Here is an 18,017-nt window from a genome sequence, read left to right as displayed (position 1 = left end):
AAAAGCAGAGCAAGATAAATAACACAGATGTTCGTATTTCCAGTCCAGTAACCATGCTCCTATACCACAATTCAGAATCTTAAATAAATCTTCTACCTCCTCTAACTAATTTATCGTCTGAGAAGGAGGAATATAGGCTATATCTTCAAAGCTAATTGTTGAATTAACAGACAGCCATTGGTCCTGGTTAATTTAGTGAGCATGCATAAGAGTTTATTGAAATGGCTTGCTGTTATGAAGTGTAGAGTTTGTGAAATGCAAACAGACGTAAAATGAGAGCAGGCTTTCCTTCCTTGAGGACTTCCAAGGATACAGTTATTACATAAAAATGAGAACTGCCATATCAAGATCAAGCATACTAACTAGTTTATGACTTAATGCCAAGCTAAAGTTAAGGAGACCATTATCTAGCATTCCATTCTAGGTAATTTAGCCAACAATAGTATGCTGCTTTCTTTTTTTTTTTTAAGGCAAAACCTATTTTAGTATATTTTGGTATATTTTTATGTACACATAGTTTTATATAATCTTCCTCAGATTTACTGAGGTATAATGACACATAAAAAGTGTATGTATTTAAAATGTGTAACTTGGTGTTTTGATACATGTATACACTTTCTTGTGTGTGGGGGGGGGGGGGGCGGCGGTGAGAACACTTGCAATCCACCCTCTTAGCAAAATACAATATTGTATTTTAAACTATAGTCGTGTCGCTATACATTAGATCTCCAGAACTTATTCCTCTTAAATAACTGAAACTTTGTACTCTAGAAATCAATAGTAAGAAAACAGTGACATTCACAAATATGTGGAAACAACACACTCTTGAACAGCAATTGGGTCAATAGAGAAATCAAAAGAGAATTTTAAAAGTATCTTGAGACAAATGAAAATGAAAACACAACATAGCAAAACTTATGGGATGCAACAAAAGAAGTGACACTAAGAGGCAAGTTTATAGCAACAAACGCTGACATTAAAAAAGAGAGAGAAAGATCTCAAACTAACTTTACATCTCAAGGATCTAAAGAACAGCTAAGATGGAAGTTAGCAGAAACAAGGAAATAATAAAGACTAGAGTAGAAATACTTCAAATAGAGAATAAAAAAAACAATAGAAAAAATAAAAACTAAGAGTTGTTGGAAAAGATAAAATCGATAAACCTTTAGCTGGACTACTAGGGAGAGAGAAGACTCAAAATAAATAAAATCAGAAACAGCAGACAATGTAACAGATGCTTCAGAAATAAAAAGTATCATAAAGGACTATAATGGGGAGATAGATGTCTGTTGAGTAAAGTTTTCTTGCTTAGCCACACTGCCGCCATTACAGAAGGCTGGGTTTCACAGCATTATTGTAATTGAATTGTATGTACAAGGTATACATTTGTACATTAGTACCCAAGGAGAGATGAGGAGAAAAGGGGCCCGGGCAGATTTCTTAGACCTTGAGAAGGAATGTTGGGTTTTGATTCTGCAGGTGATAGGCTTTTTGAAAAAGGGGACAGATACAAAATAGAAGACAGAAACCAGAAAGCATATCTGAGTATAACCATCACTTACATGCGCCTACACACACATATCAGGTTGCTAAAGTTGTTTGTACATTAAAGTTCCTATATTAAAGCAATGTTTGTTTAATTTCTCCTCTTTGACAAAACTGCTGTACCAAATATGTCTTTGTCTATCTGCTGTTGGAGTCTGTGGGAATCAGTGCTCCATTAATAAAGTAAGTTTCTGAAAAGCACTGTTTATTTTCTTCATCTCAAAAATAAGGTCTGAGTTACTCAGAATTGGTTTGCAGTCCAATTGGCCAGTCCAATCTGCCTTCCCAAATTGTACACTTTAAATATGCCTAGTTCAGGAGTGCCTGGGTGGCTCAGTCAGTTAAGTGTCTGACTTCGGCTCAGGTCATGATCTCACGGTCTGTGAGTTCGAACCCTGCATCAGGCTCTGTGCTGACAGCTCAGAGCCTGGAGCCTGCTTCAGATTCTGTGTGTCACTCTCTCTCTTCCCGTCCCCCACTCACACTCTCTCTCCCTCTCTCAAAAATAAATAAACATTAAATATGTCCAGTTCAATGAATAATAATAAATCTTTGCTTATTAAAAATGTAACCTATTACCTTATTTATTTAATTTGTTCATGAAATTCTCTGGTAAAGATAATTAGAATTACTTTTTCCTCCCTCAGAGGGACAGGTCTTTACTTACAACTCAAGTTATTTTTTTACTGATATCTTCACCCAGGCATTTATTTAACAAATATTTAGTAGGAACCAAATACATGTGGAGAGCAAGGCTAAGGACACCTATTACACACACATTCCAGGTTTTGTGTATTACTCAACTGTCACTGCAAAAAAATTCAATAGAAATAATACTTATGCTATAAGTGACTGAATATATATGAAACATATATATTAAAGTACGATTATTATTTTTTTTAAAGGCTAGTAGCTGAGAATTGATGGTATGTAAATGTTAAGATGATCTCTTCCCTCTCAAAGAGCAGACAGGGGCAAATAAGCGAATTAAAGGGGCCTATAAACTAATAGGAAACTGTATCTGGGACACAAACCAGGAGGGAAAACATAAGGAACTTAGGAGAGATGACAAGATTTCAGCTAATCAGAGAGGTCAGAGAGGACTTCCAGGAGGAAAAGACACTTGAGCTGAGATCTAAAGGTTAAGAGAAATATATTTCAGGCAACAAATGGGCAAATTCCTGTAGCGAGAATGAGCACTAGAACAGCTTCCAGAAGGGTGTGCCTTATAAGGGAAGAGATTCAACAACCTTCAAGGGTTGAGAATCCAAGTATTAGTAGGACTGAAAATGGCCATCAGCATTTGGAAAAACAGAGAGGGCTTCTGGGAAGATGGTGGCGTAGGAGGACGCTGAGCTCACTGCGTCCTGCGATCACTTATATCCCACCCACACCTGCCTAAATAACCCAGAAAACTACCAGAAGACTAGCAGAACAGATTCTCTGGAGCCAAGCGCAGACGAGAGGCCCATGGAAGAGGGTAGGAAGGGCGGCGAGGCGTGTGCACTCCATGGACTGGCGGGAGGGAGCTGGGGCGGAGGGGCAGCCCACTGGCAAAGCAGAGCCCCCGAGTCTGGCCGGCAAAAGCGGAGGGGCCAGACGGAGTGTGTTCTGACAGCAAGCGGACTTAACATCTGGAAGGTTATAAGCTAACAGCTCTACTCCGAGAACAGGAGGGCTGGAGGACAACGGGAGGGAGAGTTGTTGAGCCCCCGACGACAGAGCGCAGCTTGGTGGGAAACAGAGGCGCTCGCCAGCACCATCTCCCTCGCCCATTCCCCAGCCAAAATCCCAAAGGGAACCAGTTCCTGCCAGGGAACTTGCTTGCACCACGCAAACACCCAACGCTGTACTTCTGCAGATCCATCCCTCCGGCGGGGGGCGGGTCTGACTCCCTCCCAGTGAAGCGGATCTCCAAAGGAAAAGTGAGCTGAGCCTGCCCCTCCTGTCCCTGCGCACCTTGCCAATCCACCCCAGCTAATACGCCAGATCCCCAGCACCACAAGTCTGGCAGTGTGCAAGTAGCCCAGACGGGCCACGGCACCCCACAGTGAATCCTGCCCCTAGGAGCGGGTAAGAGAAGGCACACACCAGTCTGATTGTGGCCCCAGAGGTGGGCTGGGGGCAGACATCAGGTCTGACTGCGCCCCACCCACCAGTGTGAGTTATTCAAGACAGCACACAGGAAGTGCCCCACAGTTCTGCACCACTCCAGGGACTATCCAAAATGACGAATGGAAGAAGTCCCCTCAAATGAATCTCCAGGAAATAACAACAGCTAACGAACTGATTAAAAACGATTTAAACAATATAACAGAAAGTGAATTTAGAATAATAGTCATAAAATTAATCGCTGGGCTTCAAAACAGTATACAGGACAGCAGAGAATCTATTGCTACAGAGATCAAGGGACTAAGGAACAGACAGGAAGAGCTGAAAAATGCTATTAATGAGCTGCAAAATAAAATGGAGACAACCACGGCTCGGATTGAAGAGGCAGAGGAGATGAACAGAAAAAATATGCAGCCGAGAATCCTTTATCCAGCAAGTCTGTCATTTAGAATAGAAGGAGAGATAAAGGTCTTCCCAAACAAACAAAAACTGAGGGAATGCGTCACCACTAAACCAGCCCTACAAGAGATCCTAAGGGGGATCCTGTGAGACAAAGTACCAGAGACATCGCTACAAGCATGAAACCTACGGACATCACAATGACTCTAAACCCGTATCTTTCTATAATAACACTGAATGTAAATGGACTAAATGCGCCAACCAAAAGACATAGGGTATCAGAATGGATAAAAAAACAAGACCCATCTATTTGCTGTCTACAAGAGACTCATTTTAGATCTGAGGACACCTTCAGATTGAGAGTGAGCGGATGACAACTATTTATCATGCCACTGGAAGTCAAAAGAAAGCTGGAGTAGCCATACTTATATCAGACAAACTAGACTTTAAATTAAAGGCTATAACAAGAGATGAAGAAGGGCATTATATAATAATCACAGGGTCTATCCATCGGGAAGAACTAACAATTATAAATGTCTATGCGCCGAATACGGGAGCCCCCAAATATATAAAACAACTACTCACAAACATAAGCAACCTTATTGATAAGAATGTGGTAATCACAGGGGACTTTAACACTCCACTTACAGAAATGGACAGATCATCTAGACACACGGTCAATAAAGAAACAAGGGCCCTGAATGATACATTGGATCAGATGGACTTGACAGATATATTTAGAACTCTGCATCCCAAAGCAACAGAATATACTTTCTTCTCGACTGCACATGGAACATTCTCCAAGACAGATCACATACTGGGTCACAAAACAGCCCTTCACAAGTATACAAGACTAGAAATCATACCATGCATGCTTTCAGACCACAATGCTATGAAGCTTGAAATCAACCACAGGAAAAAGTCTGGAAAACCTCCAAAAGCATGGAGGTTAAAGAACACCCTACAAAAGAATGAGTGGGTCAACCAGGCAATTAGAGAAGAAATTAAAAAATATATGGAAACAAACAAAAATGAAAATACAACAAACTAAATGCTTTGGGATGCAGTGAAGGCAGTCCTGAGAGGAAAATACATTGCAATCCAGACCTATCTCAAGAAGCAAGAAAAATCCCAAATACAAAATCTAACAGCACACCTAAAGGAACTAGAAGCAGAACAGCAAAGACAGCCTAAACCCAGCAGAAGAAGAGAAATAATAAAGATCAGAGCAGAAATAAATAATATAGAATCTAAAAAAAAAACTGTAGAGAAGATCAATGAAACCAAGAGTTGGTTTTTTGAAAAAATAAACAAAATTGATAAACCTCTAGCCAGGCTTCTCAAAAAGAAAAGGGAGATGACCCAAATAGATAAAATCATGAATGAAAATGGAATTATTACAACCAATCCCTCAGAGATACAAGCAATTATCAGGGAATACTATGAAAAATTATATGCCCATAAACTGGACAACCTGGAAGAAATGGACAAATTCCTAAACACCCACACACTTCCAAAACTCAATCAGGAGGAAATAGAAAGCTTGAACAGACCCATAACCAGCAAAGAAATTGAATCAGTCATCAAAAATCTCCCAACAAATAAGAGTCCAGGACCAGATGGCTTCCCAGGGAACTTCTACCAGACGTTGAAAGCACAGATAATACCTATCCTTCTCAAGCTATTCCAAAAAATAGAAAGAGAAGGAAAACTTCCAGACTCATTCTATGAAGCCAGTATTACTTTGATTCCTAAACCAGAGAGAGACCCAGTAATAAAAGAGAACTACAGGCCAATATCCCTGATGAATATGGATGCAAAAATTCTCAATAAGATACTAGCAAATCGAATTCAACAGCATATAAAAAGAATTATTCACCATGATCAAGTGGGAATCATTTCTGGGATGCAGGGCTGGTTCAACATTCGCAAATCAATCAACGTGATACATCACATTAATAAAAGAAAAGAGAAGAACCATATGATCCTGCCAATCGATGCAGAAAAGGCTTTTGACAACATTCAGCAACGTTTCTTAATAAAAACCCTCAAGAAAGTCGGGATAGAAGGAACATACTTAAAGATCATAAAAGCCACTAATGAAAAGCCCACAGCTAACATCATCCTCAATGGGGAAAAACTGAGAGCTTTTTCCCTGAGATCAGGAACACGACAGGGATGTCCACTCTCACCGCTGTTGTTTAACATAGTGTTGGAAGTTCTAGCATCAGCAATCAGACAACAAAAGGAAATCAAGGCATCAAAATTGGCAAAGATGAAGTTAAGCTTTCGCTTTTTGCAGATGACATGATATTATACATGGAAAATCCGATAGACTCCAACAAAAGTCTGCTAGAACTGATCCATGAATTTAGCAAAGCTGCAGGATACAAAATCAATGTACAGAAATCAGTTGCATTCTTATACGCTAATAATGAAGCAACAGAAAGACAAATAAAGAAACTGATCCCATTCACAATTGCACCAAGAAACATAAAATACCTAGGGATAAATCTAACCAAAGATGTAAAAGATCTGTATGCTGAAAACTATAGAAAGCTTATGAAGGAAATTGAAGAAGATATAAAGAAATGGAAAAACATTCCCTGCTCATGGATTGGAAGAATAAATATTGTCAAAATGTCAATACTACCAAAAGCTATCTACACATTCAATGCAATCCCAATCAAAATTGCACCAGCATTCTTCTCAAAACTAGAACAAGCAATCCTAAAATTCATATGGAACCACAAAAGGCCCTGAATAGCCAAAGTAATTTTAAGAAGACCAAAGCAGGAGGCATCACAGTCCCAGACTTTAGCCTCTGCTACAAAGCTGTCATCATCAAGACAGCATGGTATTGGCACAAAAACAGACACATAGACCAATGGAATAGAATAGAAACCCCAGACCTAGACCCACAAACGTATGGCCAACTCATCTTTGACAAAGCAGGAAAGAACATCCAATGGAAAAAAGACAGTCTCTTTAACAAATGGTGCTGGGAGAACTGGACAGCAACATGCAGAAGGTTGAAACTAGACCACTTTCTGACACCATTCACAAAAATAAACTCAAAATGGATAAAGGACCTGAATGTGAGACAGGAAACCATCAAAACCCTAGAGGAAAAAGGAGGAAAAGACCTCTCTGACCTCAGCCGCAGCAATTTCTTACTTGACACATCCCCAAAGGCAAGGGGATTAAAAGCAAAAATGAACTATTGGGACCTCATCAAGATAAAAAGCTTCTGCACAGCAAAGGAAACAATTAACAAAACTAAAAGGCAACCAACTGAATGGGAAAAGATATTTGCAAATGACACATCGGGCAAAGGGCTAGTATCCAAAATCTATAAAGAGCTCACCAAACTCCACACCTGAAAAACAAATAACCCAGTGAAGAAATGGGCAGAAAACATGAATAGACACTTCTCTAAAGAAGACATCCAGATGGCCAACAGGCACAAGAAAAGATGCTCAACGTCACTCCTCATCAGAGAAATACAAATCAAAACCACACTCAGATATCACCTCACGCCAGTCAGAGTGGCCAAAATGAACAAATCTATAGTCTCTATAGATTCTGGAGAGGATGTAGAGAAACGGGAACCTTCTTGCAGTGTTGGTGGGAATGCAAAATGGTGCAGCCACTCTGGAAAACAGTGTGGAGGTTCCTCAAAAAATTAAAAATAGACCGACCCTATGACCCAGCAATAGCACTGCTAGGAATTTAACCAAGGGATACAGGAGTACTGATGCATAGGGGTACTTGTACCCCAATGTTTATAGCAGCACTCTCAACAATAGCCAAATTATGGAAAGAGTCTAAATGTCCATCAACTGATGAATGGATAAAGAAATTGTGGTTTATATACACAATGGAGTGCTACGTGGCAATGAGAAAGAATGAAATATGGCCCTTTGTAGCAACGTGGATGGAACTGGAGAGTGTGATGCTAAGCAAAATAAGCCATACAGAGAAAGACAGACCATATGTTTTCACTCTTATATGGATCCTGAGAAACTTAACAGAAACCCATGGGGGAGGGGAAGGAAAAAAACAAGAGGTTAGAGTGGGAGAGAGCCAAAGCATAAGAGACTCTTAAAACCTGAGAACAAACTGAGGGCTGATGGGGGGTGGGAGGGAGGGGAAGGGTGGGTGATGGGTATTGAGGAGGGCACCTTTTGGGATGAGCACTGGGTGTTGTATGGAAACCAATTTGACAATAAATTTCATACATTGGAAAAAAAAGGAAAAACAGAGACAACTTGGGAAATTATCAAAAACTGTTATTATGGAATGATGGTGACAGATGCCAACATGAGAACTGCAGAGTAACTTCCAACTACTGGGTGCAGGCAAGTCTTCAAAGATGAAGACAGTGTTCTAAATGCAAGGGGATAAGGGAATCAAGGATTTCTGTGGGACTGTTTGTTTTAACGAAAGAAATAGTAACGTGTTAAAAATTTGGTAATTATCGAGGCGATTGGGTGGCTCAGTCAGTTAAGCGTCTGACTTTGGCTCAGGTCATGATCTCATGGTTCATGAGTTCAAGTCCCACGTCAGGCTCTGTGCTGACAGCTCAGAGCCTGGAGCCTGTTTCGGATTCTGTGTCTCCCTCTCTCTTTCTCTCTGTCCCTTCCTGGTTCGCACTGTCTCTCTCTCAAAAATAAACAAACATATTTTTTTTTCATTTGGTTTAATTATCAGGAAGTAAAGGTAAACCCACAGTTAGAATTTCCAATATGTTTTCACTCTACAGATGCACAGCTATATGTACACTATGGCAGAAAAGAAAATTGTATTTAAATATCCGCTGTGTGTGTTCATGTTGAAACACAGATCATTTCAGGTGGGTGACTCTTAACATATCTAGAAATTAAACTGATGATCCAACTTAGTTATATCCATTTTTAAGTTTTTTCGGCCGATGTAATTATAGATGTGTATTAAGTTCCAGAATATAAAAAAGTGATCTTTGCTGAGAAAAAAATTCATTCATTATTCATTCATTAAATATCACGAACCATTTGCATTCAATAAGAGGTATGTTTTATGAACCATAGATGACTTGGGCACATAATGAACCAGTACTGCAGAACATCAATTTTTATTAACTCAAAATTCATCAATATGGAAACATGTTGTCACACTCACCAATTCAATAACTATGTTATAGCTTTGAAATTCTATAACTCATTTAAAATGAAAATAAAACTTTGAACATACTGAGATGTATATGATTTTATTTCTCTTTAGAAGAGATAATCCTATGAGAAGTACAAGAAGTATTCTATTCACCATAAAAAGAATGTATTTTTAACTTTTTAATGGGATATTTTGGCTTCTTAAATAAAAAATACTAACCAGACAAAAATAAAATAATATTAATTTGGTAATCCACTTAAAATTGGGGCACAAATAGGATGATAACTTGGGGGAGGTTAATCAATATTTTTTCACTTGCTGGACTGGTGACAAATCAGAACTCATTTCCAGTTTATTTTAGCTTTGTTTAATTGAGTAAGTGAGTATTTTCCCTGCATTTTGCACACTTGCATTGTCAGTTAATCCCCTTAGAAATGGTTCATTTACACAACAAATTTTACCTACCACCTGGAAGGCACTGTGTCAGGCATGGGGAGGGTACAGAAATGACAAACATCCCCTGCCCTTAAAGTTTGCAGTATCACAGCACTGAATCTACAAGGTCAGAGGTATCTAGATATCATAGAAGCACAAAGAACACCTCAATCAGCCTGAGAAAAGCAAAGGAAATATCAGATAGGAGATGATATTTAACTTGATCTCTGAAGAAAATGGACCACTCTATTACATGATCAGAACAAGTGGAATTTTACTGTCAGGAACAAGCTAATACTGGCAGTTCTCTTCACGTAAGTGCCTGTAAAACAGGATTATTAAGTGGGAAGCTGAGTCAGAAATAAGATTTAAACATAGCACAGGGCAGATGACTATCAATCATTTGTATCTGGCAAATAAGCTTGAGTTATGTTTTTTAAGAGACAGGAGTTCTTTGAAGATTTTTAATTTTTTTTTTAATTTTTGAATTAAACTTTTTATATGAGCTAACTGTAGATTCACCTGCAAATATGCCATGTACCTTTTACTCAGATTTACCCAGTGCTAACAGTTTGCAAAACTGTAGTTTAATATCACAATCAGGATATTGATATAGTTGAGATGCAGAACAGTTCCATCTCCATATGGATTCCTCCTGTTGCCTTTTCATAACCACAAACGTTCATTGCTAGTATACAGAAATACAGTTGATATTTGTGTTTACCTTGTATACTGAGACCTGACTGAATTCACTTATTATGTGTTTTTATATGTTCTATAATTTTCTACATAGATAATCGTGCAGACTCAAATAGAGACAATTTTATTTCTTCCTTTCTGAAATGTTTTTGTTTTTGTTTCCAGAACTATGTTGAAATAGAGGGTGAGAGTGAGCATCCTAGCCTTGGTCTAGACATAAGAGGAGTATTAATTCTTTTACCATTAAGTACTGGCCATTGGCCATTCCTTTGAGGGAGGCCTGTGGTGACAAATTCTTATAAGTTTTTATTCATCCTGAGAATGTCTTTCTTTCTTCTTTATTTCCAAAGTATCTTTTGATGGATATAGGATTCTGGATTGACAATTCCTTACTTTCCAAACTTGAAAAATGTGTCACTTTACTCTGGCCTCCAAAGAAAAATCCTGTCATTCAAATGGCTTTTCCTCATAGATAAGGTATTCTTTCTTTCCCATTGGTCTCAAGATTACTTTTTGTCTTTAGTGTTCAGAAATTTATGATTTGTGTGTGTGTCTGTGTGTGTGTGTGTGTGTGTGTGTGTGTGTGTTTCTGTAGACTAATCCGGTCTGGAGGTTTACTCTGTTTCTTGAATCTATAGATGTATAGTTTTGGCTAAATTTAAGAAGGTGTGAATTTTCATTATTTTTTCAGCCTGACCCCTTTCTCCTCTCCTTTCGTGACGCGAATATCAAAAAAGCTAGATCTTGTGTCATCATTCCACATGTCCCTGGAGCTCTGCTAATTTTTCTTTCCAGTCTATTTTCCTTCTCTTGTTTTCATTGGGTAACTTCTATTGTTCCTTCTTCCAGTTTACTGATTCTTCTTCCCCCTCCCTCCATTCTGGCATTGAGCCCATCCACTGAGGTGTTTTGCTTTGTGTTTTTAAATTTATTATTGAGTTATAGTTGACATACAATGTTATATTAGTTTCAGGCATACAACAAAGTGATTTGACAAGTTTATATACATTACATGATCCTCACCATGAGAAGTGTAGTCACCATCTGTCACTGTCACCATACAGCATTATTATAATATTATTGACTGTATTCCTTATGCTGTATTTTTCATCTCTGTGACTTATTTGATAGCTGCAAGATTGTACTTCTTAATCCCTTTCACTTATTTCACCACCACACCCTCCCCAACACACACACACAATGAGTTTTTATTTAGGTTATTGTCATTTTCAGTTCTAAGATTTCCATACGGTTGTCCTTTATAACTTCTACACATTTAGTGTGACTTTCTATTTTGCCATTTGTTTCAAGAATGCTCATAAGTACTTCCATCATGGCTCCTTTAAAACCTTTGTCAGATAATTCTAACATCTCAATTGGTCTCTATAAATTGTTTTTTCTCAAGTAGCTTGAGATCATTCTAGTTTCTGGTATGAGGAGTGACTTTTTTTTCATCAAATCTTAGATATTTTGTGTATTATATTATAAGACTGGCTCATATTTACATCTTCTGTTATAGATGGCTTTACTTTGGTTCCACTCCATTAAGGAATGGAGAGGTAGAGATAAAAATCCAGATTCCTCATTTGGCCTTCACTGATACCCAAGTGGGAGGATGCTTCTCATTGTTCTGGGTGGGTTCTACTTCCAACAGTAGGCTTCCACTGATAACCCCCTGGCTAGGTGAGGTAAGAGTAACCGCTCCCTGATACCACCTTAATGGGAAGAGGGGTACCTCATTACTGACAGGAGGGGGTATAAGTCCAGACTCCTATGGTTTCCACTGTCACTACAAGTTTGAGGGGTCCTCATTACCACCTGGCAGGGATAAAAGTCTTGGCTCCCTAGTTCAAACTTCTCTGATACCCCTGTGGGAAGATGGAGGGTTACACTTCCTCCTTACACCTTGACAAATATGGAAGACTAAGCTCAGCTTTTGCTGTTGGGGGTGGGGAGAGAGAGCATGAATTTTTCTATGGTGTTTGCCTAGAGGAGAACCATCTAAAAGTTTTACGTTTTACTTAGGCTTTCTTTTTCCTATTCCTTTGGCTTAAGAGATCATGTTTCTTTACATTTTTTTAGGGGTGTGTGTGTGTGTGCGTGTTTTGTTGTTGTTGTTGTTGTTGTTATTAGTGTTTCTGGGTTACCAGCTTTTTCAGCAGTGAATATAGGATATATGAGGGAAAAATAAAACCCAGAGTCTTATCACCATGTTGTTCCTTGGGTCCCAAGGTCCCTAAAAGCAAGTTTCCCTTCTTCTCTCCAACTTTTAGTCTTGTAATGTTTTCACTAGACATAATTCTTATGATTTTTAGTCTTATTTAGAGACAGGAATAGAGAAAAGTGTGTCATCTTCGTCTTTGCAGAAGTAGAACTTAACCCTTTGAAGGATTTTAAGAAACAAAGTTCTATGTTGGCTTTTGCATTTTAGACAGATAATTACATAAGTAGGGAGAGCTCAGAAACTGGAGTTAGGGGAGAGGTAGACTGAAAGGAACTTTAAAGGCAAGAGCACCCGTTAGAATGCGCTCTAGACTGATTATCTGAGGATAATCTGAAATCTACAACTGCAAAGCATAGGCACGAGTCAAATCAGAAGTCAAACACAGAACACACACCAGTCAACAACATACATATGCATAGCAGCTGAATATCAGCTTTGAATATACGGCAGGAGGCATGGAAAAGAGGATACTCTTGATAGGTACTAAAATATAAACTCAACAAAATGTAATGACCAATAGGGTGTGATATGTAAGGATAATGAAATTAGAATCACTCCCTGATTCTTAGTTTGGATAACTGAGTAAGTGCAGGTCAAATTAACATTGTAGAGTACCTGGAAAGAAATGTGTTTTGCAGGGAAGAATGGAGACGGCAAGTTCAGGTTGTCATCTTGAGCATAAGATGTGTATGGACCATCCAAAGATGGTCTAACAATAAGTTGGTGCTCAGCAGGAAGATCTGATATAGACAGGAGTAGACAGAAGCCTTGGTTTAATTTGTACTACTCAAATCCAACTGCATGGAGATTACAAAACATATATATCTGATGAGAAAAGAAGGTTAGGAATAAGACCCTTCTAACCTCCAGTGATTAGGACCAAAGTAAGGGAAACCAAGAGAGGAAAAGGAGGACAAGCTGTCTTGAGAGGTAGGAGGAGAACAAAGGAGTGGAGCTCAATTTAGTTCCATGAGCATTTATTGAGTGTTCAGTGTTTGCTACACACTGTGCTGGGAGACTGGTTTTTGAAGATCTCACACGCTACTGGATATAAACAAAGCAAACCAGTGTGCTCAGCTCAGTGCTCAGTGTTAGACATGTGCTCAGGGGGCAATGGAACCATGGAAAGGGCCCTAAACAAAACCAAAGAATGTAAGAGGAAACTTTGGAGAGATGATAACGTCTAAGCAGAGTCTTCAAGATTGGAAGGGAAGGAAAGACACAGGAAAAGTCATGCCAGGCAAAAGAAACAGCCTGAACAAATAGCAAAAGGGCAGGGAGCTCAAGAGGAGAAATAATTACTTGCAGCAAATAGCACGGTTGATGCACTAAAAGAGTGAAAATTAAATCAGATTGAAGACTTTTTGACTTGGTCACTTAAGAAGTCACTGTTGACCTCTGCTGCAGCAGCTTCTATGAAGTCATGTGGATAAAAATTGGACCACAGTGGGATAAAGACGAACTAGAAGAATACGAAATTCGCACAGTGTGAACTGGGTATTTTTTTTTTCAAGGAGTTTAGTGGAGAAGAAAATAAAGATGGGATAGCTAGAAGTGGGCAAAGGTCTAAAAGCTTTGTTTTGTTATCAGAAAGAATTGAAGATATTTACACTTGGTATGAAGGAAACCAGAATTCAGATAAAAGGTTTAAGAATGTAGCTATTACATTCACTCCTTTACACAAAAATATTTGTAAAGCATCTACATTCCTCTTGAGTACATCATTCCAAAAAAAAAAAAAAAAACCCCACCAAGCCCCTTTCATAGTGTTAAAATCATGTTTCAAATAAACTCAAGAAGTAATAAAAGGCCAATGGTAAATGCACAAGAATTGTATGTTCTTCAGTTCTAAAGGCAGCTTATATTTCTAAATATAAATACTTACAATGGCACCTTCAACTCTGTTACGTGTATGTTACTAACACCATAATTCATAATAGGGATTCGGTGTTGAGGCTTAATTTGTTTACTTCAAAGAGAATCCTTATTTAAAAAAAAAAACATTTATTTTATTGCAATGCCTTTGTATAATACTTTCTAGAAATCCGTTAGGGATAGACATCAAGCTGATGAGTATATGTTTTTCATAATATAATTTTTGCTGGTTTTGTTCAGCACAATTTTAATAGCTGGCTATTATTTTCTGTATTCCATTCTCTTTTGATATCCTATTTTTAACTGGAAGAAGATATAAAAAAGTGTCATGCCCCAAATCCAAATTTTTCGGTTCCCACTTAGAAACCACTTCTTTAAAACCTTCAGTTAAAAAAATTTAGATGGTATTAATTTCATCTTATTACCTCATATAAAACTGTTGTGTTCCCATGTAGAAGAGGTCCATAACAGATATAGGAATGTCCAACAACCCAGCCTAAGTCAGAGGCTGCCCACCATACCTAAAAAATAAGAAGGTAATAAAATACATATACGTTCATCAGAGAAATGTTCCTGTAACATGAATTTAAAACCATGATTACCTCTCCAGGTTTAAGTCCATATATAGAAGACATTGTCCAGTTTAGCATCACAGCATATCCCCCAGTGGGTCTAACCACACCCTAAAAGAGAGAAAACATGAGGTTAACATCGATAAACGATGTGTTAAAAGATTCTCTGCCTTCACACTATCCATCTCAAAAAGTTCCTGCTTAAAGTCTTTTATATTCTATAAAGTACGTATTTGGTTTTCATCCAATTGTATTTACTTCAATATTTATTTGGTTCCCCCATTAATAATGTCCACATCAGTTCACTTGTAGAATCCATTCTCACAGACCATTCTTGACTTTCTAAAGAAAACTTACGACTTCACAGAATTACATGCAATAAAAATTTTTTTCCCAGTGGTGACATAAATTAACATTACATTTGCAGGCATATTTCCAGAATGAAAACGGAAATTCTCAAATGGTGTATACAGAAAAATCAAAGGTAGCTGTGCTCTTCAGACAGACTAACATAAGGATGGCTATTCCATTATATGATTGAATATTAATAGGATGCTTAGAAGAAGCAAAGTCATATTCTAACTGGAGCCTCGTTACAATGCTACACTAGGGATTGTGCTAGCACAGTATTAGAGCTGAACAATTCTTTCATGATGAATTCTAGAATTCCAACAAATCAGTCCTCACCTCATGAGTTGGATCTAAGGCTCACAGACTTGCCTTATATTACAGTTGGGGCAAAAGTAGGGATTGTTACATCACAGCGCCGCAGCTTTCATGAATCAGTTTCTAGCAGCTACCCATGATACTGAACGTATTCAAATTTAATACAAGATTAATATTTGAAAACTGGCACAAGAGTCACCACAAATAAAAACTGATGGTAAATTTAATAATCTTATTTATTGCTTCATTACAAACATTAACGATCATTGGCTTGAAAAGGCTTAACCATGTGAATATTCAGAATGAGCTAGTGAAAAAGTAAAGCTGTATTCCACTCACATGTATTTTGAAACGTCCTTTAGAACAATTATTATTACTGCATACAGAAAATAATTTACCTAATATTTTACGTAAAGGCAAACATGGCCGGAATTAAGAAATGTACTAAGGTTGGGACTTTTTGGCATAACTCTGCAGCTTTAACGTATGTACGTGAATCAGAGAAATGAAAAACAAATCGACTTTCCGTTAGTTACTAAAATTGCTGCTCTCTGCAGGCACCGATAAAACATAGGTATCAAGCTGAGGAACACATTTTATCTACCAGAAAAACACCTGGTCTCTCAGCAAATGTCACATGCAGGCATTTGACAGCTACTTTCCAAGTTGTACAATGTGGTCAGCAAACAGCTGGTTCTCTTGATCACCGCCGCGTATTAGAAACCTTAGCCTCCTGCAAGGGGGTTTCACATGTGCCTTTTCCCAGGTAAGCTCTTTTCCCAGTATATTCTGTGCCATCTTCCATGAACTTTGCTTATTGGTTTGTTCCATTGAGATCTTTTCTTATGATTCAATTCCTCGAGTAGTTTGACATGAATCAACTCGCAAACACTTTTTTTTTCCTGAAAAATTTTATTCATTGTGTAGAGAAGAAAAAGTGAAGCTTCTTTTCATAGATGTTAGCCATATACTATGGTAGACAGTGAAAATTAATGTCAGTAATGATTTCATTTAAAATGTTTTAGAATTTTCTCTCCATCTACTTGTCCTTGCATTTAGAGCTCATTGTTATCAGTAATTCTAAATATTATTATAACTGGGTAAATTTATGGTGCAGAGAGGATAAAATGAATCAACTGGAAGTGAAAAAGGAAGAAAAGGCTAGAAAAAATATAAACAAGTAGTAACTCATTTGTAAAGCGAAAAAGATAATTTAAAGGAATAGGTTATCAAATTCCTATTTACCTCACAAATGGACTTACCCTTTACCCTTCTTTAAAGAATATTTACCATTGTTGCTTTGCCCATAAAATAGTGGATATTTAAATCCAATTGATGCCACAAAAGTAAGACTTAAAAATGAGGCCAGGCATTAAAAAAAAAAAAAACACCACACATTTAAAATCATAAAGTATTTACAATTGAATTTTGTATCCTATTAGCAAAATTAGTTCCTTAGTTCTAGCAATTACTGCTTTTTATTTTTCCCTGTACTAATACTGCCCAAAAGGCAGAAATGTCAAAACAATTAAAGGTTGCCATCAAAGATTCTCATTAAAAACAATTTAAATGCAGCTAATAGAGAGAAAAGCTGTGACGTCTGTTTTTCATTAGTTTTGATCCACTTGTTTTTACTTTTTTAAGAATAAGGATAAAAATTTCTGTCAAGTATCATTTTACCATTCATTAATCTAGATAATAAATCTGAGATTTGGCCTTGCCTCCAAAGTATTGGGTGATGTTTTCAATTTTCTGAGTATTTGAGATGATGTAGAAAAAAAGAGCAGCATAATTTCATACTCTCCATTAGATCTTTCATAAAAAGTTTGAAAGTAAAAAAAATTGAAAGATTCAGTTTAAAAAGAGAATGCCTTTATTATAATATTAAATATGTGACTGAAAATAAGGTGCTAAAGCATTTCTTGTTTTGTTTGTAATCACATTTTCCAGGTAATGATTAAAATGCAAAAGAGAAACTCTGTTCAGCCTCTAAAAACACATAAATCATGTTCAAAAATCAAATCATTATATTCTAATATTCAAAATTAATCAGGAACTGAAAACTACTTAAGAATATATTTGAAATCTTGAGTATGAGATTAAAAATTCTTACCCAGTATCAATGCTTACTCCTAAAACACAAGCATGCTGCATTTTACTTTCTTGAGTCTCTGTTACTACTCTTTTTACGTACTTACACTCTATCTACCTGAAAGTAAAACCATTAGATGAATTAATATATTGTCAGAAAATCCCTGGAACCTACCAATATACTGTTCTGGTTTTTGGAGTATTAGCCATAACACTTAAAGTCTTCTGGAGAGCTTAAAAGACTTCCG

At 37.5% G+C, this 18,017-nt stretch overlaps 1 protein-coding gene across 2 annotated transcripts in view; it reads right to left on the bottom strand.

Moving 5' to 3' along the window:
- ACSS3 (acyl-CoA synthetase short chain family member 3) overlaps nucleotides 1–18,017 on the bottom strand; it is a 152,094-nt gene that overhangs the window by 70,540 nt on the left and 63,537 nt on the right. Inside the window, exons 1-3 of one of the 2 annotated variants that reach the window (XM_053226541.1) lie at nucleotides 17,945–17,975; nucleotides 15,043–15,123; nucleotides 14,866–14,961 (exon numbers count right to left, since the gene is read on the bottom strand). In XM_053226541.1, the coding sequence (XP_053082516.1) occupies nucleotides 14,866–14,961; nucleotides 15,043–15,090 (144 nt within the window). In that variant the 5' untranslated portion in view covers nucleotides 15,091–15,123; nucleotides 17,945–17,975. Of the gene's footprint in view, nucleotides 1–14,865; nucleotides 14,962–15,042; nucleotides 15,124–17,944; nucleotides 17,976–18,017 lie in introns of those variants that run through there. The other variant, XM_015063671.3, reaches the window with a different exon arrangement.

The sequence above is a fragment of the Acinonyx jubatus genome, chromosome B4 (assembly GCF_027475565.1).
Source record: "Acinonyx jubatus isolate Ajub_Pintada_27869175 chromosome B4, VMU_Ajub_asm_v1.0, whole genome shotgun sequence".
NCBI classification, from domain to species: Eukaryota; Metazoa; Chordata; class Mammalia; order Carnivora; family Felidae; genus Acinonyx; species Acinonyx jubatus.
This window is presented reverse-complemented; position numbering and strand designations above follow the sequence as displayed.